Here is a 27,251-nt window from a genome sequence, read left to right as displayed (position 1 = left end):
ATGTCTTTGTGGTGAATTTTCTAGGGAAAATTTTATTTTTCTGTGCAGGTTATGCTAGGAGTCCAGAGTAAGCCCCTGAACCACTGAAAACAAGCAGTACAAAGACTGCAGAGAGAGGGGAAAAAAAAAAGGAATAAACTTGAATTGTTTTAGTAAAGAAAAACAAAATCAGGCCTTTACGTGTATCTTTGTCAGTGGCCCTGGCAGGATGTATCCATATTGCAAAAGTCAGTGGCTTGGGGAACTGCCACAATTCTTATTTATGTTGGCTTTCAAAAATGCCCATTCCTTTTTATGATCCTCTTTGTTGCAGTCATAAAGTCAAAGCATATATTTATTTTATAGCCGTATTTGTTACATGGAGGGAATGAGTAAGTGATTGAATAAATAACAAGAAAGCATAGCTATGTCTGTATGTGACTTTTTTATGTGCTTATTCAGAACTGTTTCTTTTCTCAATCCTTAGGTCTCTGAACTTATGCGAGAGCAATCATTTCTGAAGTCTGAACTGGGTTTAGGACTGGGAGATCTTGGACTGGAAAATCTACCAGCCGAGGGTACGGAGTCTGTATTCTCCCATGGAAATTCTGATTCCTCCTCAGTGTGCTCCACTGCAAGTAGAAAAGCTGGTGTTGGATCCTCTGAGCTAACAGGAAAGTCTAAGAGTCAAAGCAAGAAGTTATACAGAGCTTCTGTTGCCTTAACACCAACTCCCCCAGTGAGAGCAGGCACTGGACAGCAGGTGGAAAGCTCTGAGGAGTTTGTGGACTCCAAACCAGAGATGGAGCACAAACTAGAGAGAGTCCCTCTGGTGCCTTCGTTTGATGAAATCCATAAAAGCGTGGAGCAGGACGAGCTGCAGCAAGTCATACGGGAGGTGAGGAGAGAAGGGTTGAGATCTAAAATGTTTGAATAGTGTTTACTGAAAATTAAAGACAAACTGTGTAATTTGTTGCCACTGGAAATTTCTATTCATTTGCAAGCCAAGGCTTCCATACTCTTCCTGTCCTGTTTTTAAAGACTCGGAGCTTGACATGAGATGTCTGAGCCACAATTCTATTCTCAAGTAAAGCAGTAGAATTTTTTTCAATAACAGTAGTTTGTGTGTAAATGAAGAACAAGTTGCTATTATAAATCCAGGCAAGAAAAAATTTACTATCTCTACTACTTAGTTAAGTATCAGTATTTCAGATTCCCAAGTGAAAATTTCTCTGTCATGTTTGCCTGCTAAAATGCCAGTTTGGATTTATTTTGATTGATGAAATACTGTTTCTTAAACAACTCTGTAGTAAATGTTAAAAATACTTTCCCAGTCCCTCTATCCCAAACCACTAATGACCGCAGGAGTGTAAGTGAAGCAAGCTGAACTGAGATGAGAAATTATTTCAGATGTTTTTCTGGTGCTGTTGGACCAGTTTTGTTGGCAGTCAATGAAAGAGGAGGGTGCTTGGATGTTTCTTTTGTGGGCCAGGTTAATAAACAGTACTAAAATTGCATGCATTGTTTGCCAGTGGCATGACTAAAAGCCTTACAACAAGTAGTATAAATGGAGGGGAAGAAAAAGCAAAAGAGACTTTTTATCAAAAACAGTGCCCATGAGAAAGTGGTGGTCTTTCTCTGTTGTGAGTGCAGAAAGTGCAGGAATTGAGGACTTATGACTTCTAGTCCTGTTCCTTCACTGAAGAATGGTCAGTTAGCCTTTAGCTAAGGGTCCTTAGACTCTTAGCTTTTAGCATATCCCTTGAAGCTTTGGTATGGTGCTGTTATAAACCCCTGTGAAAGAAAACAGATGTCTGTGCTCAGGAATATACAACAGGCCAGGTTGTAATGCTGAGATACCACCCAGGTTTGCTTGCACTGAGGCTGTGAATAACTGAAACCAGCTTTGTCTTTAAAACGGATGAGAGACAGGCTTATTCTGCAATAAAGCAGGAGCTTCAATCCCAGAGGGATCATTTGCCACTGCTTCCACCCTCAGTACAAAAAAAGGCAGAGTATACTAGACCATGAGATATCCTTTTCCTCATTGTGTGACCACAAGACTCTACAGTGTCTTGTTTTTGCAAAGCGGATGACTTGCTGTAGGCTTTGCTGTGTGTAGGCACTTAACACTTGCCCTGTGAGGTCTGTGAAGCAGAGGAACGTTACTAAGGAATGTTCAGAGTGAAGACGGTGGCTGGAAGTATAACTTGTTTAGCTTTGGATAACTCCATAATTAATCAGAGTTCAGACTGCAAAGAAGAATGCTCAGACAAGTATTAACAGTGAGAAAACTGCTGGTGTTTGGCAGTGAGGTGGAAACCAGCTTTCAATAAGTTATCTCATAATGTTGAATAATACCTTTCCCCATTGGTGTAAGGGGATGAATTAGGGACAGTGTCATTATCCTGCAGACGGACTGATACTGCAGTCAGCTCCTGATCTCCTACCACTGGGCCTATGACCTCATTATTACTATGCTCAGAATTAGGAACTGAACACCTCCTGGCCATTAGTCATCCTTACAGTGGAGCTTGTGATGCTACAGTTTTACACTTCTGCTTTGACCCCTTCCAACCTCTTGCTGACATCTTCCCTGAAGTAATCATTTTGGAAGAAGTCTTGGGAAAGGCCTTGTTTGTCATAAAATATTCCCCAAGTTCCCAAATTTTCTTTCTGGTCCACTGCTTTCCTTTTACCTCTTTTTGAAGTGATTTCCTGTCTAATGTTCAGAGTAGACTTGGCATGAGGTGCTTGTCATACCTTGGACTTTGCTGCTGATTCTGAGCTAAAGCTAGGATGTTGCATTCGTATCATGTCCTCCCCCTCTATAACAACCTGCATTTCACAAGTTGCAGTGAGGTGCTGCTAAAGGAGGAACAGATAGGAAAGAGAGCTATAATTCAAATGTAATATAAGAGCAGCAAAGACATTAAGGGGAGCTAAAGTGTGGTTATTCCAGCTGATGTTTTCTCTGAGCTTATATGTGAAAGTTCCTTTTTAATGTAATTGGTAGCAAATAGAGGCACAGACTCTTTGCATAGAGATTGTACTTCTGATTTCGTGATGCTGAGGACTTCATAATGCTGAAAGCATCTGTGCTGAAACTGAGAGACTAGTATTCAGATATGAGTAGTCAGCAAATAACTGAGCTTGACACACTACGTAAATGTTTGAGTACACTGAGAGATTGTTCTTCAGTTTAACTTTGTTGGCAGCCTGTTTCAGTTCATCTCTGATTCTGAACCTAGATTTTTCATTGGTTCGTAACTCGTAGTTTTTGCAGAGCGAAAAACTATTAAAATACCAATCAGTGAAATATTTTGTACTTCATTAGAGCTAAAGCATAGCATAAATTGAAATGTCTTCCTTAAGTAGCCCTATTGTTAGCAAAGGAATTTCAGTTTTGTTGTCAAAAGAAAGAAGTCTGTCAGAAGGCATTCTTGGTACATGCACTCACAAATGTTAAACCATTTCTTATTCCTCCCATTCTCTGTAGCTGTGTGACCCCATGCTGAGGAAAGAGAAGGCAGGCAGTGTTGCAGAATATGCCTGGGTGGTTGTTCTGTATGTGAGCTTTGACCTGCGACTAGTTGCTGGCATTAATAAAAACCTTGACGTTAACTTTTAGCATTAATGAACAAGGTCCCTCTGAAAAGCATTTAACACTGAAATGTTAAATGAAAATGCCAAACAGCAGCCTCCTTGTTTTGTTGAAAATACAGCCTGACCTCCACTAGGTCATCATCACATGAGATGCTTACTACGTGGCATGCAGATCACAGTGTGGCTAGGACCAAAACCAGGCTTTCTCAATCCATCCTTTTGCAGTAGAAGATGTGATAGCTTTAAAAGCTTTCTGTTTAACAATAACAGTCATTTTTGCTGATGATTTCTGTTATAAGTGACGCTTAATAAAGCGATCCTTTAAAAATGGTGTAATTTTCCTATCAGTGTTTGGGAAGTTGTACTAGGTCTTTACAGACAGTCTGAGAGAGAATCTTTCCTTTTTCATGTCCATTCAAAGCTACATTAGCCTCGATGTTGATCAAAAAATGTAAATGTCTATTTGGTTGTTCCTTGTTCCTGTTTGACTCCTCATCGTATTATCACAAGCATGCAAACTTGTCAGTGCTGCCATGAAGTGGTGGCACAAGAAGACAAATGAGTAAAAAATAGTTCTGGAATACATAGATAAAGAATAAGAGGATTCTGAAAAACCTTATAGCATTTTCCATCAGTGACTAAAGATCCATCTCCAAAATTGCCACTGAGGTACATTTCAGTTCCAGAGAGTTCATTATAAGCAGTAGCATAAGATCATAATAATGGCAGTTCTTTCACAGCAAGAAAGGTTTATTGGTTCACTCTAGTACTATAAATGTGGAACTCTGTTATTAATACAAAATTAAATATTAGTGTTGAATTAATGTAGTATATGTACTGTAAATGGGTGGGTTTTCTCCTATTTCAAATGATCAATTTTTCATTCAGCTGCTAAAAGTACGGCTGGTGTGCTCGTTGACTGCCTTCTGTCCTTTGTACAGAGGAAGCCTTGGCAGAGCGCTGTGTCCTGTGCACCTTGCCCTAAATTGCTTGTAAGAAAGAAGACAAATATTGGCAATTGTCATGACAGGCACATGGGACTGAGTCAGTGCAGGAATCGATATCATGTCATGCAGGAATGACCTTGGGTCTCAAAAGGAGTAGTGAAAAGCAGCAGCAGAGTGTGGTGACCTTGCCTGAGGAGGAAGGTGAGAGGCGGAGGGCTCAAGTGATTCACAAAGGTTGAGTGAGAAGTCATTGGAAGAGCTAAGAGCAGAGCAGGAGCTGCTTCCTTTCCAGCCTCTGCCTCATCACGAGACTGTCTGTCATACTAGACCATTTACTTGCTAATTTGGGAAGCTTTTATTCGCTTATTCTGGAAAGTGATGTTTATTTCTGTCTATCCGGTGAGAGGAGGGCATAGAATGCCAGCTTTGAGTGTCCTTGGAGATCCAGCCCTGTGATGCTGAAGCAGAACAGAGATGAACAGAGTTTTGGGGCCGAGACTTGTTGGATAGCTGGGCTGTTGTGTGCTGTAGGCTCTTAAAACCTATTCTACCTGTTGCAGCTGGTAGTTTTGTGCGGTGTATCTCCTTCTACAAGTTTCCAAGTCTGGGAGGCACTTACTGAATTGACTGTGGTCCTAAAGCTTTGCACGTGTGTGTGCGTGTGTCGGCGTAGATATCATCAGGAATTGTGGCTGTCTGTAAAACAGGTCCTGTTGAACACTGGCTTTTTTGTCAGCTAAACACAAGCAGTTCAGCTTTAAACCTGTTTCAAAGCAATGTTGCAGTATCTGAATTTCAGCTTGATGCAAAGTAGTAGTGAAATGAGGAACGTTGCCACTAATGGTTTAAGGATTGAATTGCTTGCCAATGAGGACCAGGGATAAATAACCCGTTGCTAATTCTGCTGCCACCCTTCTGACGTCGTTGCTTAATCCTTTTGACGCACCAGGAAAAAGGGAGACTTACAAGAATAATTGCAAGATGTTCACAGAGATGGTGAGAGCTACGCAAACATGGCAAGGCCTTTGTGAAGGCTAGATCTGAGTAAATATCCTCTGGTATCAGTGGGGCATCAGAACATGAAGGGATTTTGTTACTAGTAAAACCAGGATTAGAAATTTGGGCTTTTAATACTTTTTTATTTTTATTTTATTTTATTTTATTTTTGCATTGAATCTCACATTCATTACAGCTCCTGAAGCACTTGAAAGCTACCTCTGAAGTGATACTGAATGGTATTTTCTTTACAGATGGTACTTCTTTAGAGATCGGTTATTTGTGCCAAGAAATTATTTGCCTTTTATGATAAAGAAAAGAATACAGCATTGCGTAGGTGGGCTGGTTAGTGCTTATGTGACTGACCCTGGCTGCCAAGCTCTCACCTGCCTACATTCTTCCGCTGTCTTCCTCCTCACCTGTCCCCATAACCACTTCTCTCTTGTTGGTACTTCTTAAAATCAAGACCATCCAAAAATGAGTGGGTGACCAAGATTTTTTGTCTTTGCTGCTGCAAGTGTGATTAAGATTAGCCTCCTCTTCATTTATGTGAGGACTGCAGCCTATCTTCATTGACTTGGGCTTTTCTTGCTGTGTAATGCCTCTGTGAGGTAAATAGATTCTGCTTCGTTTTCAAGAGTTAATTCATATTTTAAAAAAAGCCTGTATATTGTATGCTTTTAGTGTGTATATCCCATAATGGTATTTTCAGAACTTTGCGTAGTTGAAATACATTTTTCTTAACATAAAAAGAGTATCCCTGAATGGAAAATGCAGGTATATTTACCATCTAGAAAAATAAAGCTACTTTGCTTTTATATGATTTGCAACTGCTTTAAAATTGCTAACAGTTATTTTTCGAAGGGGAGTCCTCTTATATTTTTCATTTGCATTTTTTAAAGTTGACTTCTTGGTGTTACATATTTTAATATGTTGATAATGTCAAGCATGTCTGCAGTATCAGTTTGTTTTATCTGTCGGTTATGTAGCTTACTGACCTGAAAAATTCCTCTAATCCCTTTCAGATCAAGGAATCTATTGTTGGTGAAATAAGACGAGAAATAGTAAGTGGATTGTTAGCAGCTGTATCGCCACAAAGCAGATCCACAACTGCAAAACAAGATGCCCAGCTGTGAGATGGGTACTACAGGTAATCTGTGAATTTGCTAGAACCATTCAGTAACTCACTGAATTCTTTTTTTCTTACCTTGTAAAATATAATTGTGAACTTAAGTCTTACTTTTTTTGTATATTCCCTCTCAAATAGAAGTGATCAATACTGAAGTTTTTTAAATAAGGGAGATATTGATAATCCTAGACAGCTTTAGAAAATTTGGTTTGTAGTTTGATCTATCCTACTGTCAGCGTTCATGTAGTGGTCTAGTATTTTTTGTTTTTTGTGTCCTTCATGATTACCTTGAGCTCAGGGAGGAAAGGTTTAGATTAGATGTTGGGGGAAGCTCTATACAGAGAGAGTGGTGAGGTGCTGGCACAGGCTGCCGGGAGTGGATGCTCCATCCCTGGAGGTGTTTAAGATTGGGTTGGATGGGACTCTGGGCAGCCTGGTCTAGGATGGTGGCCCTGCCTCTGGCAGTGGGTTGGAAATTTGTTGATCCTTGGGATCCCTTCCAAACCAAGTCATTACTTACGATTCACTTGTGAATACATCATGTGAGAAGCTTTGTTATTTGCCTGCCACAGACATGATCAAAGTGCATACTCAAGCATAGCAAGCAAAATTCTAATTTAGATATATTTATCTTGCTTTTCTTTTCTGTAAGGTTGGCTGTGGAATTCTGCTTTGGGCGGCATACACTGGTGAAGTGTCAAGTCGGTTTTGCTTCAGGAGATGTTAAAGCTGCTGAGATAGGCTACTTGTGTTCAACGCTGGGTTCTATGATGTGTGCCTTTCCTTGAGTACATATATAAAGACTTAGACACTTTAACTCATTTATTACTTTCCATAAATCATCAATGAAACTGTGGCTCTCTGAGAGGTTTTGTATTTATTTGTATTTCCCTGTTGTAAATTTTTATGTTGCTAATTTCTTAAAGTGATGTATCATGAAACTTGAAAATTTTCAGGCTTAACCAGTTTATAAATAACGTGCTCACGTTCAGCTTATCTTCAAAAAAAAAGAACACACAAAACCACCACCATAAAAAAAAAAAAACAACACTGACCTCTATGAGGTATTTATTGTGCAATAACTGATACACTTTGAGAGCTTGAAACAACCAATAATTGTTTCCACTGCTGTTACTTAGTGCCACTTCAAAAGAAGGAAAATTTCCTGTTGTAAAAATTGCTCTTAATTCTTGGAGCGGTTACTATTAGCAGAGTGGCTGAACGACATGAGGTTACTTAAAACTACTTAAAGTTCTGACACTGAAAGCCTTAGCTTTATGTAAAAGACAACTTTTAACTAATTTTATTTGCTTCTTTACTGTTTGCCCATCTTGTAGAAAAGTGCCTTATTTTAAGCATTGCTTTTTTGTCTCTGTGTTGACTGCTCTCAGTCATTCCAAGAAGTTCTCTTCTGCTTTGTATTAACAAAATGCAATAAAAAATACTGATATTCTGAAAGCAATTAGGATGTGCAACTTGTAATGGATGAGTGACCTTGCTTGAATTATGAGGAAAATGGAAAAATATTTGTTTCCTTCCCTGTCCCTCAAAGATTCTATTTTCAGTTAGCCTAGTGAACATGTGTTTGTTCCAATGGAAAAAAATTGGAAGTTGTTGGACATTTTATGTGGTCACATAGACATTTAGTGGATATGTAATATCCCATTGTACTGTGCTAGGAATGTCTTTATTCCTTTGCCACTTCCAGCAGCTAACTCTTTATACTGTCAAGGTCTTTAATCAAGAATAGTTTCAAATGTAACAATATTATATGATAAAGTTTGATTTTTAATTGTGTTAGGAAGACACCCAAGGGCTGATTTCTTTAAAAAAAAAAAAAAAGCAACAAAAAAACACAACAAAAACATGTATATTAAACCAATAAAATATTTATTTTGCCTATAATCTGTGTCAGTGTTTTTCTGTAATTTATTTTGTGCATCTTAAGCAAAGTAAGTTATATAGAGTTGATCATATAGTACATAGAATGGAGTATGGTAGAAAGCCTGGGATGTGGGTTTCAGAAAGCTTTCAGATATTCGATGGAACCAATGCTCTGAAGAAATTAGAGAGATAAATTGCAGAGAAATATTGGCAGTTAAACCAAACTCTTCAAGTTTTTGACTCCTGTTCTGGCTTTCAAAAATTTGCTTGGGCTCATCTTCTCCTTGGAATTACTCTGAGTAGCACCAGGACTTTCTTGAAAAACTCATGGTGAACATTAAAATATAAACTCCAGCAGCATTTATGCATGGCAATTTGTACAGGATTGCATGTTGCAGTGAATTTCTGCTTTCCTTTGCAGCTTGTGTGAGGATGTAGCTTCACTCCAAACGTCACCCAGAGAACCTCCAGCCGGACTCTGGTGCTGCAACCAAAGATTGCAAATGCATAAAACCAAAGCTTACCCAAATAACTGGAACCTCAGAAGCTCCCCTTGTTCCCCAGTCAGGTTAATTAACTAACACACCCTGCATTAAAGTGAATCCTGTACCCCTGCACTACCTGGTGGTATTCCAAGTAAAGTGACAACTATGGCTCTCAATGGAGCGTTGGAGTAGAGCACTCCAGGAGCTGGTGACCATCAAGGAGAGGCTGCCAGCAGCATCCTCTGTGGGTGAGGCAGCCCGGCCTCTGTCTTTGCAAGAGAAGTCACTCATATACCTGAGCCCAAAGTAGCTGGGTCTCACGGGCTTGGAGCTCATAAGAATATTCAATCTCGGCGACTTAAGAGTCTAATGTATAATATATTGAGACACAAAAGCTAGTGCCAATTTTTCGTTCAGCTGATTTGTGAGGTTCTGGCATAGTTTAAAATAAACACATTTTAAATGACATTTCTAAGCCTAAATTGCAAGTGGTGAATATGTGAGCATTTAATTTTCCATAATCCATAGGTTTCTGCCACTCTTAAAGACACCACCATCTAGTATTTTGAATGGCATTTATGTAGATACAGGAATGCCTATAAACATCTATTTTAAAACAAAACTGTAGTGGCCTCCTGCCACATTAAGCTGAACTGATATCAAGCTCTATTGACATTTCTGCTCATGCCTTAGGAACAGCTGTCATTATTATTGGACACATGCCTAACCTAGGTGCCTTGCCCTGTCTATTCAGCTGTAATGATTTTCTGAGAAAGGATGGTTTTCTTTTGCTTAGCGATTGAGACTGCTACTTTCCCTACAAATTAATGTTGTCTTTTTTTCTGCCAACCTGCAATTTGATATGAATTCTATGCAGTTTGAAACAGCTGTTTCAGTGGTGATAAATATTGCTCAATCAAATTTGCTATGAATAAAGCCAGCAGTAATGCCAGAGAAATTTTGGATGCCTTTCTAGACATTACTGTGATGGCAGTCTTGGTGACTGGCATTGGCTGCAGAAATGTGAGACAAGGAAAATGTAAAAGCTAGCTGTTTTCTATGGGTACACGACAGCTCTGTCTCTATTGGTAGCACAGCAAGTAGTCTATTAGTACGTTTGACCTGTGCTGAAATCGGGTGGTGACATCTTGGCATTCGGGATCTGAGGCAGGCAGCTGGGTACACAATGCCCCACACGCTGCTAGGCTTAGTGCTGCATGACCTGTGAGTTGCTACTGGACCGCGTGCGGCACTGTGCCCAAGGCCTGGGATGGAAAGGACTGAGGATGACAGGCAGCCCTGTTTTGTGACTGGGGATAAGTAGGAAGGGAGGCTCCTGCTGCTGGTTGTTCTGCAGCTCTGCTTGGAGAGATCTTGCATCTGCAAAAAGGAATGAAAGACTCTTGAAGCTTTTCCACATCACTCTGCTGACCAAAGCGTTCACAGAGAGGAGGCTGTCCTGTATCTTCTGCTTTCTATCAAAACGCGTGGTGTGCAAGCCCTCATTTGTGAGACAAAAGATAATCAAGAAGATGGTGCAAGCCACATGCTTCAGAAGGAATGTTTTTCTCCAAATGCAGTCTCTTTTAAGGTGAGAATTCAGACCTCCTTGATAAAATCCAGCCGCAGTTGTTAACTGGTATTATTCTACTGAGTCTTGCAAGGCAGTGTTTGTACTGCCTCTGAATTTCATGTACTGCTGAAAAAATGGCTTACACTTAAAATGTTGCATAGGTTAGAACATTCTGGTTCATCGAGTTTCACGGATGAATCAATTTCAATGAAATTGGCCAAAGGAAGATACCGATGAGAGAGAGGAAACAGGAGCCCCAGTCAGAAATGAGTAATTCAAGACATAGCTTGCAGTGCCAAACAACATTGTACCTAAACTTCTGGTAAGTTTCTCTTTTGGAGGAGCTTCTTCAATAGAGAACAAAACCCAAATTCATAAAAAGTGGATGATGATGTGGAATAACTGCTGGCTTTGGCCCAGTACAACACTTCTTTTCTGAATTAACATGACAGTTAAAATAATATGTCATTTGATTTTCAGGAAAACAAGAAACAGATCATTTTTGCACAGTGCTTATTTACTTTGATGTTTCAACGTGAATGTAGATGTGATAGTAATTCTTTATATTCATGCTATAGAATAAAAGTGGTTGGAATTGTCAGAAGAGAAATTGTAATGATGAGATCAATACCTTGTTTTCTTTCTTAAAAAAAAAAAACAAACTTGCTAATTCCAAATAAGTTGTATATCTTTCAGTTCTAGGTAGATACTTGCTGAATGATGGAGACTATTATATGCAGAAACATCCTCTCTCTCTCTTTTTTTAAAAGCAGCGTAAAACAGGAAAGCCTGGACAATGGTTAAGCGATTAAATCATAGCAATGAGAAGACATCACGGCAGAAAGCAAGAATGGTCTGAGCAGGTGAGTGGCTATTCAGCCCATTGTGGTACAGATACCTACTTGCACAGTATAGTTTTTTGTAAATTTTTGGAAGTATTTATATAATTGTGTAAAATCTCTCTTTTTTTCTCTATCTTTAATTATTTGCTAGAACTTGTTAGGAAGTTCTGGAGTCAACTTTTAAAGAAAGCAACTACAGAAATTTCACTTTTCTGTGTTTGGCTTTAGTTTCAGATCTTCTTTTAAAATTATTAAGGCAAGAGAAGTCATGTTGAAGGATGATGTCCCATGTTAATGTCATGTCTACAGATCAAAGCTTAGGCTGCAATTGCTTTTAAAAGTATATTTTAAAGATGTACTTAATTAAGTATTGTTATTATTGGAGGTGTTGCAGGAAAATTTATATGTAAGCATGTTTTCACACTGACATAAGCAATGGAAAAAAACCTTAGCAGTGCAGGCTCACCAGAAGTTTGGAGTTCAATCACAGTTTACAACATAAGAGCAACTGTAGTAAATGAAACTCAAAGTCTGGCCTGTTCAGTGTCTTCACTCCCACAGTGGCCAACATCAAAAGTTTGGGAAGAACTGAGCCTGAGGAGGTGTGAGGAGTGTTTCCACCCTTCCTGCTATTAGCAGCCAGTGGCTCTGGATTTCCTGGCCAGCAGTGGTATCCCTGATGGATTTCTTTTCCACTAATTGCTTTTTCTGGGGCATGTATAGTTTTGGTGTATGCAGCATCCTGTGGTGATGAGCTCCACTGTTTAAGCTCACCTTATGTGGAGAAATGATTGTTATTTGAGCCAAGCCCTTAATAATTCCACTCGGTGCCTTCTGGCTTTGTTGCTGTTTCAGGCCCTGTGGGGCTGCACCCCATTGGAGAAGGCATCATTCACAATGGGTTCATCTTTGATTTCTAACTTGTGCCTGTTCATGGAGTTGCTCTGTTTCTCCTGCTTAATTAAAGATAGATGCACCCCAGCTCCTGAGATTTGTCCCAGCAGGACGTCTTTGGATGATGCAGCTGCTGCCATGTGGGTGCTGCAGACATCAGTGACTCCAAGGGCCACTGTGACTTCTCTACATCTAACATTGTCCTCTGAGGTGGAGGAGAAGGCAAGAAAGAATCAAAATATTAAGTATATAAAAAAAAAAATCAGAGAAAAAAAAATTCAGAATTTTAAAAATATTTTGTGAATTTGTCATACTCAGTGAGATTTTATAGCTCAGCTGATGACTTTCCATTGTCATTACAGCAGCCTGTGTTTGTACACTGAGTTTTCTTACCCAGGCTCTGAAGCTGTAGGAGCTCATTTCCTGTTCAGCTTCCCTGTCATCTATATTTTAACTTTTGTTTAAAAATATTATGGTAGAAACTCACTTTTATATCTCAGTTGTTTAGTTCAATGTTAGTAAACTTCCGCATCAAAGACTTAATATGGAAAGCAGCTAATGTAATTTTATTGTAACATCTATGCAGGCTGTCCACAGTAGTTCTGTTTATTGAAAAATGTTAGATTTACTTTCTCCTTGATAAGAAAGTGAACTCTGACATGACTTCCTCCTGAAATTCCTCTGTAAACCCATTACCAGAATGTTAGTCTCTGCACTATTGAACTACAGTCTGTATTAGATATAGATCTTCAGACTTTCTAAACAGGTTATGTCCATGCCATTAATACAGCCTGTTTCCTGTGCTGGGGATGTGCTGATTCAATGAACAGCAGTACTTACCAGTAAATGTTTGTACATTACTTGGTAGTTAGGAGAGTAGTGAGCCCTAGTGGAAGGCTTGAATAGATAGCATCAGTTTTTACCTCCTCAAGGTAGCTTTAAACTGATATTGATTACACTCACACTGCTAAGGAGTGGTTATCTAAGTAGAGAGAAATTATGAACAAAATTAGCTGTATTTTTTACTTACATGAACTCATGTATGCCATTAGTGTTGACCAAAGCCTGGTGTTTGATGGATGAGTAATGGCAATGGAATTCTGCATTAAGCTGTTAGTAGGCCAATAGCTCTTTTTGTTCTTCATCCTGACCTGCCTGCAGCATCACTTGCTGCTCACAAGGCAGATGTGATCTCATATATTTGCATTTTCTGCATATGAATATCAAACTGTTTCCAGTTGTTGAGTGGGAGCAACTCTGACAGCAACACCTGTATTTAAATGTTTGAAAGGGAACTTTCATAGCCCTTTTCAATATGTTAGCATTTATTATAGAAAGACTTGCATCTGATTTTAGCAGGTTGACTTCAGAGGCAGCTCCAGGTCTTGTTCTGCTCCAGGCCAGTGCTGTGGTAGTCCTTGATCACAGCAGAGAAACTGAGGCAGATTGCTGACCCAGCCAAAATTGTATAGTGTGTGGGACAGAGCCCACCAAGTTTCCTTCCCAGCAGCCTGAGCCCTTGGCTGTGAAGCAATTAGAAGTCTTTCCTTACACAGTAGGGAAAATAAACAGGAGCTGTGAGTGCTTTGATAGCTCATCATGACAGCAGGGTATGTTAAAATGTAGTAGTTCATAACAAGATCTAGTGAATGACATAGAAAGGAAAGATTATGGACAGTTATTTTTTATTTTCCATGATTGTTTTAGCTGAATCATGAAGGAATTTAAAACATTGTGGAGAGTGCACTAAAAACAGAAGATGAGCTAAAAGGATTTGGCAGCACTTAAATGCATTTCAGCTCTTCCCCAGACTGTGATGCAGTCTATAGAAAATGCAAGCACATTTTGCCTGGAGACCATGCTGTAATTAGGTGTAAGAGTGAGCTGACGCAGTAATCCTGAAATGGTATATCTGACTGCTCTCTGAAATATGCCTCTTCTACTATTCTGAAAATACTTTTATTGTTGTAGTGAGGATGTCTGGGCAGCCAGCTCCCAAACAGTGCAGCGAAAAGAGCGGCTGAGGCTAGCACCTCCATGTGTACCACAGGCCTCACCCTGCCAAATCTGGCACTCTTTTAGGGCCCTATCCCTCTGTCCTGTCCTGCCCTTGCTGTCTGGCTCTCCCCTGAGCCTGCCAAGGAGTATGTTTGTTGGTTTGTTTCTTCATACAGCTATTGAGCTTGTTTCTCACACACTAGTGCTAGCAACAGCTTTGGAATGTGATTCCTTTACACAGGAGCATCCTGCAGTCGAGAGCTGAAATACACCTCTGTTGGCGTGTCAGTCATTTAACATTACAACATTCTTTTCACAGTCTGAACGGTGTGGGTTTTTTTCACCTGATTTTATCATTAACATAAGAAATTGTCTTTGTGATGTAATAGTGCAATTGCACTGTCATTGTAGCATTATTTAATACACCGAGTTTCAAAGACATCAACAGTAGGTGTATTTAAGGCAAAGAATCATCCATGTTTGAAGCTGTCATTGAAATTAGTGGTGTGTCTGCTTGTGAGGGACTCAGACAATTAGACCATCCTGAAAACCTTCCCCAACTCTTTTCCTTGCTGAAAGCTGCCTGTGTTTCTCTTCCTTCACCATCAGCTCTTAGCTGTACCAGCAGAACTGCTGCAGTTGCCTTCTGTCTCTTATTGTCTATCTGTGGCAGTTTATGGAACAAATTGTGATTGGTCTTTGTAGGAGCAGTGAAGGCTTAAGAAGGCTTAATCTTATGAAACACTGAGTGTTACTGTTTTGTGCATCTCTTTTTTTTTTGTTCTAGTAAACAGAACTGAACATTTTGCCTTAACACTATAAATATTGCAAAACCAGCCGAGAGAGCCCAGGATAACTTGATCTCAGGTCCTTCCTCAAGCACCAGGTGGGAACAGGTAAATGCGGAAATCCCCTCCAACCAAGACTGTTCTGTGGTTCTACAATTCTGTTAATGCACATCAACTGTCAAAACAAGCCTAATGGGAAAAATGCCAGCAATGTGGCACACTCCCTGAGCTGTTCAGTCTAGTCTCTAACCACCAAATACTTTCCATCCTATCAGATGAATATGTTCTACCCAACAAATAACTCGTGGATGTTACTTGCTACAGAGCTCAGTAAAGAAAGACTGTCTTCTCCTCTTCAGTTCCAGCTGTACAGCTGTATTCATTCAGGCAGACCACTCCGAGTAGGGGTATGTGAGCAAATGAAATGGTTGTAGCCTGGGGATAAAATTTGGGAAGACAGCATCAGTGGAAGTTCATTACATTCTCTTTTATTCGGTCTTGCAAGAAGGACAATTCTTTAGGATTTCAACTTTAATTAAATACATCCAAGGATATTTTGTGAGAATAGTAATACGGCAGCATACAAAGGCTGTTATTTTTGGTAAGAGCTCTGTGATTGTGTTCTGCCCTCTAAACATCTGCTGTAAGCTCCTAGATCTCAGAAATGACTTTTGCCAACCACCGCAGAGCATCAGGCAAGTTGTCAGCTAAGTCACTGGCAATTTTCCAGCTACTGGCCATCAATTGGAAGGCATTTTGTTACAAAGGAGTTCTGATTTGGATGAGAAGGGGAATTTTACTGTGCGTTGTATTTGATTGTTGAGTGTGTCAATTTGTCACCTTTTAGTGCATTCTCACCTCTTGGGTTAGATTTAGTTCTTCATAAACTAGCTTACTTGTGTATTTGCCTCTGTTCAGAAATATCTTGCTATTCCAACAATGTCTTAACAGTTTTCATTTGCATAAATCAAAGCCTTGATTTTTCTGATTTATTCTGTTGCATACAGTTTGCACATTGTTCATACACAGGATCCCAGCTCCTTCCCCCACCTCCCACACAGGCACAGATGGGAAAATACTCAGCGATTCTAGAATAAACCTGTGATGAACTGTGGAAATCCTTAATACTTTCAGTGGCCAGAACCAAAAGTGCATTTTCAAATTCCTTTCAGTTTTGGTGATGTTCAGCCTCAGCTCTGAATTCAGTTGCTTCTCTGTTTGCTTACTGCAGCCTGTCAGGGACAGGCTCAGGTTGTTTTTCTTCTCTGCATGACCCACCTGTTTGCTCTTCATTGTGACTAGTTGGAGATCTATTGAGTCACGAGTCTCCCAAAAACCTAACAAAAATTCACTTGCTCTCTGCAGGCAGTCATGTCCCAGATGAAGCAGATCCTGTGATGTGCCATACCAATCAGATTTTCCTTCTGCACCACATTTTCTATCTTCTTCCAACTGCTGGTAATGGATATCAGGAGATTGGCCCAAAGCTCTTTGGCTGTGGGCTTAGAGTTATGCTTGCAACATAGTCCTTTGACCTGTCTACAGCATTTTCTGTTTTCTGTTTTGGCACGAAGCACAATTTTGCTGCAGGAGATCAGCTGTCTGTACTGTCTTTTAGTGGTTGTAAGCTCTAAGAGTTCACTTTTAAGAGTCTCTAAGAGAGACTTTTAATAAAGATGAAATAAAAAGTGAAATCAGGTATGATCAACAGAGTATTATTAATATGATTAGTCATGTTATTTTCATTGTCTTAAAAGAAAGCACAGATTTTACTCCAAGTGGGATTTAGACCTCTGAATTTTATCCTGAGTTGATTTTACCTTTTCTGGGGTTGACAGAGGGAAAATGTCATCTCCAGTAGGTTCTGTGTTCCTCTTAACTAGAACAGAGTAAAATGTATTCCAATATGTCAAGCAGGAGGGAGCCCAGATTGCTGGCTTAAAAGTGGAACTTCTCAGTATCTGAAGATCCATGAGATGGATCCTACCAGAAGAGATCAGAGCTTAAATCTGAGTAGCCTAAGATGCAAACTGCACTTTGTACGTCAGATTTGCTTTGAGAGAGTGTGGGTATCTATGTAGCGTCATCATCAAAAGTCTTCCTGGAAAAGGTTTAGAAAATGATTTGGAAGAGCAAAGGCTATTGTGTGATATGTGAGAAGAGGAGAGTGGTTCTGGCACAGTGTAACAGAGATGGAATTACTGCATCCACCCCTCCTGCTACCTCCACCCCCCAAAAACTGAAAACTTCCTGATTTGTGTTCATCAATAATTAAGAGCCCATCAGCAATACTCAGAGGGAGCTTGCATTGCACTTCTGAGCAGCCAGTTAGTAATGTACGGTGGAGAGATCCTCTCTTTCAAATCCCAGGGCTCCAGGCCATGCAATGCTAGTATTGCATTTTCAATTAGCTTCTGAGTGAATGCTTGGCATATGCAGAAGTGAACTGGTACACAATTAGCTTATTGTTCCTTTCAGCTTTGTACTGAGAGGATCTGAAAGACTGAAGAAGAGAGGGAGGAAAAAAATAGCCAAGCCAGCGGCATCTCTGTGGATGTGGAATAAGGGCGCTGCTCGGCTCACACAGATCCACTTGCTAAGTCAGGAATTACAGCTGTTACTGAGGAGCACGCGGCGCGGCTCTCGGGAGGGCGCCGAGGGAGCCGCAGAACCAGGCTCTGCTCTCAGGCACTCCAAGCTCTGCTCTCCTCACGTCAGCACTGCCATGGAGCCCAACAGCCCCAAAAAGATCCAGTTTGCCGTGCCGCTGTTTCAGAGCCAAATAGATCCCGAAGCAGCTGAGCAGGTAAGGACGAGGAGTTTCTTTGGCTTATTTTTGAGGGAATGGGGTGGATGGAGGCAAGATAGGGTGTTAACAGGTAATATGACCTAAAATCTTTCCTAACGTATGTTAGTTTGACTATAGACTAAATGCTCTGGAGGTCATTGTGATGTCTGGATACATGCAAAGAGAGGTGGATATGTGCTCCGAGCAGAATAACCTTTCTTTGCCTCGGGGAGGTTTACCCAGTGTACATTTGCTGCACCTTTTCTGTAACTGGACTTGTACTCTAATGCATACACTCCACTTGAATATTCATTCTCAATCAACTAAAGAACACTATTTTTACATAAACCGAAACATGAAGTTGATAATAGGTACCTAATAGATATATTGCACAGTCCAGTTAGAAGACAACTTACCATTCATTTTACCGTGAGAAAATGAGAGTTGCATTTTGCATACAGCCATCCCTTCAGTTATCTCCTGTATTTCACGTGATTATTACAGTCTTCTTTATGTCACTGTTAACGTGTTTTAAATATTTGAAATACGTATGTGTAAGTGTAGGAATGTGCTTGGATGTATAATCATGTATGCATGAAATTAATATGTGTATTATTTACGCTTTGAATCACATATACAGATAGATGTAAAATATATATAGCAATACAGCAGTCTGTGTAGGAAAAGATGCCTGGTATTCTGAACAGCTATGCACAGATGTACATAAAGAAGGACATACACAGGCTTAGAAGAAATACTGGATAAGTCATAATTAGGTCACCCAGTATATTTCTCTCAGTGCAAGTCCTTCCTAACTCTCACTTCTATTTTGGTAAGTCTCTTTTTAGTTGATACCAGGGGAATATTATAACCTTGAGAGTTCTGTGTAGCTATAAAATTATTTGCACCTTTAGGACAGGTATCTCGTTTCTTGAGTGCTTGGATGTTGTGTCTCTTAAAAGACAGCTGTTTGCTGGAAAATGATGCGTGAGTGACCACTGAATGAAGAAGTGCTAGAAGGGTGCAGGAGAGAATTGCTGCAGGTCTTCATTTTGTCCATAGATATTTCTGAGCTATAGAATGTCTGCTTATGGTAAAGTCCTGCAGTTAATTCAAATAGGATATGTTCTGACATTTTTCTGAACCCTGTGAAAATGTTAGGATTTGGATTTTGCTGCATTCCCATGGCTTTTGAAATGCTACGCCCCAAATTTTGCCCAGTATTTAAGGACTAAGCTCTTTTTTTTTTTTTAATGTTGAGAGATTAATTCCAAGAGCCACGGGCATGTGAGGAAATTAAACTAGCAAATGCTGCTGCCAGCTACATTTGCTCTAATCTGGAATAACCCTATTAAGCCCAATGATGTAATTTTCCATTTACCCCTTTGAAAGCAAAATTTGAACCCAGCTCACTACAGATGTTGGCTCAGCAACTGAAAAAGAACAAACATTCTGACATTGTGCATTCGTGTGAGGCTCGTTTCTAGCTTAAATACTCCCGGTCACTCTCTTAAATTCAATAGAATATTGATATAGCCTGAAGGTTTTAGTGTAGCAACTTTCAGTGTAAGTATGTCCATTATAGGAGAGTAGTCCAATATCATGTAGTTCAGCCAGTGTTAATAGAACAAAGAAGCTTAACCAAATAAACTTTGAATAAGAAGAATTGCATACAATACCTATTCAGAATCACATATTCGTTGGTAAATATCTATGGTACAGTGCTCTTTGGAAACATTATTTTGAAAGTCTTGAGTTTTTTCTTCTGTTGAAGAATGATAAGACCACCTCTGGCCACAGTTTAGAAATATGGATTCATCAGAAGACTTACGTCCAATATTAACTCTTGTTTAAAAATATATATATATATATAAATATTCATTTTAATAATTACTTATAAAAGTTACACCACAAGAAGGTATTTGAATATATAAGCTCACCAGCTACTGCAGTTATTTTTGTGCAGCGAAGTTAAATGTCAGTATTTTGAGAAACACGTCAGTAATACACATCCAAAAACTTATTCAAGGTGACTGCAAATCACAAAGGTATTTTGGAGGGCTCTCCGCCAATGCTTTGGCTTTCCACACACAAGTAGCAGCATGACCCGAATTGCTGTCAGTCCAGAAGAGCAGTGAGAAAGTGAGTTTTGAATGTTTGTTGTTGTTGTTATTGCTGTTTTTAACTTGACCTGATTTAGACTCAGAAGGACATGATGTTTGCTTTCTTCTGAGTGTGGGGTGGTTGGTGGTCCCTAATGGCTCCTCTTGGTTTCTGCATGTTACAGATCAGGAAGAGAAGGCCTACACCAGCATCGCTTGTCATCATGAATGAGCATGTGCCCCCAGGTAAGTGCCAGCATACCATCTAAACTATTGAATATGTATACTCAGTTCTCTGCAAATTGGTTTTATTAACTACATGATTTTAAAAAGCCATCATTATTTTCATAGCACTAAATATCACACAATGGATCCTAGAACTATTTGGAGCAAAACCCATGAATCTTTCTGAATGTTGACTTCTATACAATGTCAGTATTTTAAGGATTTTAAACTTTGTAATTTTCTGCAGTATGCATAACAATGGTAAACAGGACTCTGACGCAGCACTTCCACAGCACTTTTCTTTCCCTTGGTGGATGCTGTAGAGATCCATGCAGTTGTAGTGTTGATTTTTCAGTCTCTAGAGGTGCTAGCATGGCTCCAAGGCTAATTCAACAAAGGAAATTGCTTTGTAGAACAGGTTGTTCTACAGTTTTCTGATGAAGCATGTGATGTCTGTTCTCACTATTCTTTTTCAAATATGAAAAATAATATCTTCATCTGAGACTCTTCCCAGAAGTTTCTCTGTGGGGTGGGGCAATATGAGGTTCCAATGTCCTTTATCAGGTAAATGTGATTTTAAAAAAATTAGTCAGTGATAAGCTGGTTAATAAGCATTATAAGTGACAAAACTCTGCAAAAATGAATTTCAAGAGAAAAATCTTCAAGACACAGTCCATTTAAAATACATTACTTTATCTCCAGCTTTTCTTTTATGTAGCTCTGTAAAGCATTATTTTCCTGCCTTATGTCTTCATATCCTGATTTTTTTTAAAAAAGATAGCTTGGGCTTTTTCTCACTGATATATCTCATAGATCGTTACTGTATGCACTAGCATCTCAGTGAAACTAAACTATCTTAGCTCTATTGGGATCTCCACTTACTGCATCATGCCAATGGTCTCCTATTCTGATTGATAGATAACACGGGTAGCTGAATTCCTGAGAACTGTGCAGAAGGAAGCATTTAGAAAGCCCTGCTCTTCTGGTTGTGATCACTGCAGCATAGCACAGATTGGGGGTGTTCAAATGTGTCATATGGCTAACACTATTTTTTTTGACACTGCAAGTGACCTGTACATTTTTTTAAAGGGCTTTATCCTAGTTCAGAGAGTAGCAAGTTTTAGTGCCCAAGTCTCAGGCAATTCAGCTCTCAATTATGAAAGATCTGTCTCAGATCAACTTTCCTTACGTTAATGGGATCTATGATGCCTGTGTTGCCAGGCCTTAATTTAAAGCAAACTTACCTTGACTGTTAATCTCTTTTGCAACTTTGTATGCTTTGTACTGGCATATTTCCTTTTATAAACAGATACAGTACCAAATCAAAACCAAACAGAGAATAAGAACTCTTTTTAATTTGCAGGAAATATTAGTGTAAACAAAGTGGTGCATATCTGTTATCTCCTTTCCTGCAATGTTCATAATAAACCTTTAAATAAATCATTTTTATTATCAGTTAGGATTGCTGCAAGTATCAGTCAACTTCCATGAAAACAGGAGCTAATATTCACCCTCTTCACTTGCATATATTTATTCATTTATATATTATCCCTTACTAGGTACTGGGCACTAATATCAGTGAAGATATTATATGCTTAAATCTTGTCTTAATGCTTTTTAAAATTTTCTACATAGTCAGAAAAAATAGAAGCTTTATAAGTACCTTTATTTTCCTATACTACACTATATGGTTTATGCATGAGCATGTGTGTACATGTTTCCAAATGGTATGCTTGATGTGGGCAAGAGTTTTGAAAGGAAGGTGCACACGCAGCTATGTAAACTCATTGAATACGAGATCTGCACTGCTAATTTGGAGAGACAGATAATAGCTCTACAATGAAAGTATGAATAGTAAATAAACTCATTAGGGGCATGGTCTTGAAAGATGTGGGGCAACTTCCAAAATAACTGTATGCCTTCATCTTTCAGAGGAGTCAACAAGTCCTAGAGGCTCTTGCCACCTTGCTGATTAGACCCCAACTGCTAGCCTGCTACTGGGTTTTGAATCAAATTCAATAGTCTAATGAATAATGATTCATCTTCAAAAATGGTTAATTCCTCTCTGCATATTTTTACAGTCGATAAAATAATTACAGTAGTAAAACTGCTATCTTGAGACTGCCATAATTTTCATTAGAAGCATGACTCCCTGAATCTGAGCAGGAAACTGAGCGGCAGAAAATGTAAGTGATATTGTCAAAGCCAACAATTAAATTAGAGCTGGGCTAAACTAAAATCCAGTCTCCTGAATTTTACGCACTGAAGTACTCCAATTCCTTCATTAGAGCAAACAGTGAAAGATACACTTCCAAGGGCTTCAAATGTGTGTTCCAGTGCAATTCTGAATGTTTAGATGCACTCACAAAGTTTACTCAAACTATCTAAACTTCTTTTATTTTATAAAACAGAGAGAGACATTTTCTAAGAAACAGACTTTTCTATATTCTTGTTTTACATCTGCTCTTGATTGCAGCATGAAAAAAAGCAGCATTTTTGTGGTATTCTGGTGTTCTGGATTCAGAGCCATCTGGAAACCAGAAGAGAGTAAAACTTATTTGGAAGTATAATAAATGCAGTTTGAGTAGTGCCATATATAGATCTCAGAGTTGCTTTCTTGTAAGTCTTCTCATTCGTCCCTGGTGTCTACAACAGATTTGACAGGAATCTGTCTTCACGGATGTAGATAAGGGTTGTGAAGTGGCATAAAGTGAAGATGGAGTGGCTAGTGAGGACAAGTCATTTTAAGCGGATGACAGCTACTCCAAAACTGTAAGAAGACTCTGCTTGGCTTTCTTGCTTCCAAGGAATCTGTAAGGGCCAGGCCACACTGAAAGTTTTAAAGACAGGTGATAAATGTGACTGCAGAGGCTAATAGCCCTGAATATTGGTGCATTGATTGGTGCATCTTCTTCTGCTCACTCTGGTTGAAATCATATATGATAATTGCAAAGTCAGCAGAAGAGAAATTTGAATAGCAGCAGCATTGATAATTATTGCCGTGGACAAAGTGGGCTTGTGAAGCAACAAAACGATGAAAAAAAGCTTTTTTTCTCAGAGATCTTTTCCAGTCTTATTGATTCTATGATCGTATGATCTGAGCAGAAAAGCTAGCACTAGAAGAATCAAGACTCAAATTATAAAGTTACTTACCCCTATTGTAATTCAGTTGCCATCAAATGAGCTGAATTTTCTGAGAATCTGATGTTTGATTTCCTAATATCTAGTTGGTTTTAATGTTATTTGAAATTGCAAGACCCGTTTACTATCTGTGAGAGCAAAGATGAATGTTAATGGGCAGAACTAGAGAAATATTCAGCATCTCTTTCTATGCAGGTGTCTGTATGGGCTACTGGGGTAACCCAGTCATATCCTGCTATAACCGCAGTTGCTTATCCCTGTGCTTTAAAAAAGGGACACAAGCATGTGCTTAGTTTTAAAAGCACATTTACCTATCATCCTGCAGAAGAGCTTAATCCAAAAATTGCTAAAGCTCTCGTGCTTCCTTTCTGTTGGAATATCATTGGAGCCAAGAGAAAATAAAATTTCCTACCTTGAAAACAGTCATTTCTGCACTGCTATATACTCACAACCTCCTTTATCCCTACCAAGTGTAGGAGAATATATATGAAAATCAATTCTTATTATCTGAAATACAAGTCTAACCATGCTTTAAACCAGCAGCATCATAATGCAGCCGCTCAAGGGAAAGCTGGTAATGTTGTAGGGCAATGGCAGCTGAGGAAGAAAAACATGCCAGACCATGGGTCAAGTTTAATGCCATTAGTGCTTACTTTGCTAGGAAAACAGTATCAATGTTCTTGCATGGGTTGGCTTTGTCACAGAGCCAAGGCAACATCAGATGGTTCTGGCTGTCAGGACCTGCTCTAGTGTCAGAGTGCTCGGTCTTCTTGAAGGATTGGAATATAGGTAAACATCAAGATAAACTTCTGCAATTTTGAATTTTCTTTCTCTTTGCTATTTCCATCTCTCTTTTCTACTCAGTTGCATGTTTTGGCTTCCTTCCCCATAATGTAAACATTACATGGTGTTTGGAAATAAGAAAAACAGAGCAGTTTATTTTGTAATTCTCCAGAGCTGCCTTTTCATATTGTGTGAATTGAATTTCAAGGAAGAAAAGGTAACTCAATGCATCTGAGTTTTCTGAAGGCTGGAAATTCTAATCTGTAGGTAAGAAAGCTGTATTCATCCCCATTAAGGCTTGCAGCCTGTGTTTGGGCTTCAGCAGCCTTCTGTGGCTGCACCTCTGGAGTTCTGCTGAGGTGCCTCAGGGGTGGCAACAGTGTTAAGTACAGCAGCAAACCATAGTCGGATGGCTGGTAGGGTGAAAATTGGCCGTTACACCTGTTGCAATTCCATGACCACCCAAAACAGGTTTTTTTAATGTTAAATTTGTTGTCTTATGTTAGCTTATGCTTCTAAGTAAATGAATGTTTTTTTCATGTCTAATGTTTACATTTTTGTTCCAAGACAAAAGACACTTGCTCAGAAGGAGAAGATTTTCTGGGCAAACCAACCCTGCAGTCCTTTCTCAGGCAAAAGTCTCGCTGAAACTTGAGTCTGCAGAGAATTCTGGTCTCACAGTTCATGAAAATTGATATGTTTTTCAAAAGCATGAGATCCTGGTAGGACACACTGCTTACTTTGGTTCAGGAAATAAAAAGTGAGCAAGCCAAAGAGCAGCTGTTTTCAATTGCAAATTTAGGTTTCAAATGTGGTAATAAAAAAAAACTGTCATTAACTTTTTTTGGTCTAACTACTCGTCCTTTCTATATGCTAAATTTGAATACTGTTTATGCATACTGTTTTTATTGCAGTCTAGGACTTCATGGAGGTACGGCAATAAGCAACGACCTCAGGCCCGGAACAGCCCTATGCACATTATTTCTGGCACAGAGCTGCTCAGAGATCAGGCTCTTTTGGTCAGAGCCATGCATACCTTTGTGTTCTTCAAGCCAGCACTTTGAAAGGCCGCTGACACAGTGAGGCAGTGAAATACTGAGAGCAAACATTGAATGAGAGCTTGTAGATGTCAGAGGGATTCCTAAGCTGGAAAGGAAGTGTCAGTGCTTGAAAAAGCCTGCTGTTTGCAGGCTGATGTGAGACTGCAGATGTTCAGTGGCAAACTGCATCCCGTTGTCTTGCCCACTTATGCTTTACCCAGATACTCCTTTGTTTGGGTTGGTTTTCATTTACTCCATAGTCCAGGATCACAGAGTCCCAGGAACAAGTCACGGCATTAGTTCCTCACACATAGGCTGCATGAGTAAGGACTCTGTGATATGACCCGAGAAAATAAAAGTTCACAGACTTAAAATAAGTAAATACATAAATAAATAAGGACAGGAAACTGTGCTTGAGTTGTTTTTAATGCTGTACAGAAAAAACAACTCATGGGTTCCAAACAGAAGCAATGAAACTTCTTTTTTTTTAAATGTTATGGAGGAAAAAAAAAGCTTTTCTTAGCATCTTTCAAAGGCAGACACTCCCACACTAGCATGGGCAGGAGGCATGCTCTGCTTTCATGAGAGGGTGAGGAACTGTCAGATGCTCTGCCTGAACTGGAGGTTATCACAGAGGTACACAGATGCATTTTTGCTGGTTTGTTTTGAGGTTGTGACCATAGTGGTTCACAAGTATAAACATTTCTGGGGAACAATTTACTTGTTGTATAAAACATATAGTCAGGAACAGTGTGAAATCAGTGCTGTTCTAAACGATGCGCAAGTAAGCTAAGCTACATGTTTTGAGGATGGAAAAGAGCTCATAGTTTTAGGCCTTCTGTTGTTCCAAACTGGTTGACTTCAGGTGACCACCAGGCCAATTTAGCTTACCCAGTGAGGACCTCAGGTCAGTCTCATGTCTTCCTTTGGCTCTTGGAGTCATTCCTCCTAATAATAACATATTGTGCCTGTAAGGGTTATGGCAAGTAAAGTAGCCTTTGGATTGCTTTAATTTGCATGGAGTAACTGCTACGGTAGAGATGCACACTGACTACAAAGTGTTACCATGCTTCCTCTTTGAGTATACCATGCAGACCTCAGCTGCAGCTCAGGATGAGCCTCTGCCACTTGCAGCTAAAGGCCTAAATCCCAGCCCACAGTGCTGGATTCATTCTGCTGGGCTGAAGTGAGGAAGTTTACAGTCAAACTGAGACAAGTTCCTGCCTTCCCTTCCCAAAAAGGTGAAGCACAGGATGAAAGCAAGTTTTGAAAATGCTCTGGGTTGTGGAAAGTATGGAGTCTGACTGCAGAGAGGTGGTGAAAGTTGAACATTTACAGCCAGAACTTGGATTTCAGACCTAGATGGGAGGACAGGGGCAGCTGAGATGACAGAAGGCTCAGTCTTAATTTGGACAGAATTCCATTTATCCATTTCTCTTTTTCCATCCTCAAATAGCCAGGAGGTGAATTTACTTTCTTTGTTATTTACCTGTGCAGCTGTGCTGCTTATGCATACTTTGATGCTGCTTGTTTCTCCTGCTCTCCACCTCCTGTTGGTTTTGCATTTGAGGGGTCAATGTCCACGTAGATATCTGAAAGGAGGAGATATTTTTAGACCTGAACCTTGTCCTATTCATCTGTTTTCCTCGTTACTTATACAACCATAGAAACAGCCTTCTTCCATCCCAGGAGATTATTTGCAAATAATTTTTAACATATATGATTTCATGTTATATATCGCCAGCTCCTTAATCATTCAGTGTCATTATTGATATGCTTTTGGACAGTTTGCGTCTGTTTTCATCTGCATTGTGTATTGACATGACAAGAAGATGTGCCACTGGTTGGGAATAGCAATGTGGAGAATGATAGTGTTGTGAGCAAGTCACTTTGAGAGCTTTCAGCTTTTTAATATTTGTAATGCTTAGGAACCCTAACAGACTTGTTCTGTACCAAATACTTTTATACTTCATTCAGCATATTTTGGTGAGAAATGACAATAGAATGCTGAGTTTTCTATTTACAAAATGAAATGTCTAAGTATATTTAAT

At 39.4% G+C, this 27,251-nt stretch overlaps 2 protein-coding genes across 5 annotated transcripts in view; both read left to right on the top strand.

Moving 5' to 3' along the window:
• The window catches only part of ITPRID2 (ITPR interacting domain containing 2), a 39,254-nt gene extending 31,552 nt beyond the window's left edge, over positions 1–7,702 (top strand). For both annotated transcript variants that reach the window (XM_010713534.3, XM_010713533.3), the window contains 3 exons: positions 467–877; positions 6,554–6,678; positions 7,310–7,702. In XM_010713534.3, the coding sequence (XP_010711836.1) occupies positions 467–877; positions 6,554–6,664 (522 nt within the window). In that variant the 3' untranslated portion in view covers positions 6,665–6,678; positions 7,310–7,702. The remainder of the gene's footprint in view (positions 1–466; positions 878–6,553; positions 6,679–7,309) is intronic.
• A 3,659-nt stretch (positions 7,703–11,361) lies between these two features.
• PPP1R1C (protein phosphatase 1 regulatory inhibitor subunit 1C) overlaps positions 11,362–27,251 on the top strand; it is a 47,758-nt gene continuing 31,868 nt past the window's right edge. The window contains exons 1-5 of one of the 3 annotated variants that reach the window (XM_031554182.1): positions 11,362–11,462; positions 15,121–15,229; positions 16,487–16,579; positions 17,600–17,927; positions 20,197–20,257. In XM_031554182.1, coding sequence (XP_031410042.1) covers positions 17,676–17,927; positions 20,197–20,257 — 313 coding nt within the window. In that variant the 5' untranslated portion in view covers positions 11,362–11,462; positions 15,121–15,229; positions 16,487–16,579; positions 17,600–17,675. Of the gene's footprint in view, positions 11,463–15,120; positions 15,230–16,418; positions 16,580–17,599; positions 17,928–20,196; positions 20,258–27,251 lie in introns of those variants that run through there. The other 2 variants (XM_031554181.1, XM_019617079.2) reach the window with 2 other exon arrangements.

The sequence above is a fragment of the Meleagris gallopavo genome, chromosome 7 (assembly GCF_000146605.3).
Source record: "Meleagris gallopavo isolate NT-WF06-2002-E0010 breed Aviagen turkey brand Nicholas breeding stock chromosome 7, Turkey_5.1, whole genome shotgun sequence".
Classification (NCBI taxonomy): domain Eukaryota; kingdom Metazoa; phylum Chordata; class Aves; order Galliformes; family Phasianidae; genus Meleagris; species Meleagris gallopavo.
Note: the sequence above shows the minus strand (reverse complement) of the source record. Positions and strands in the feature narration are given on the sequence as shown.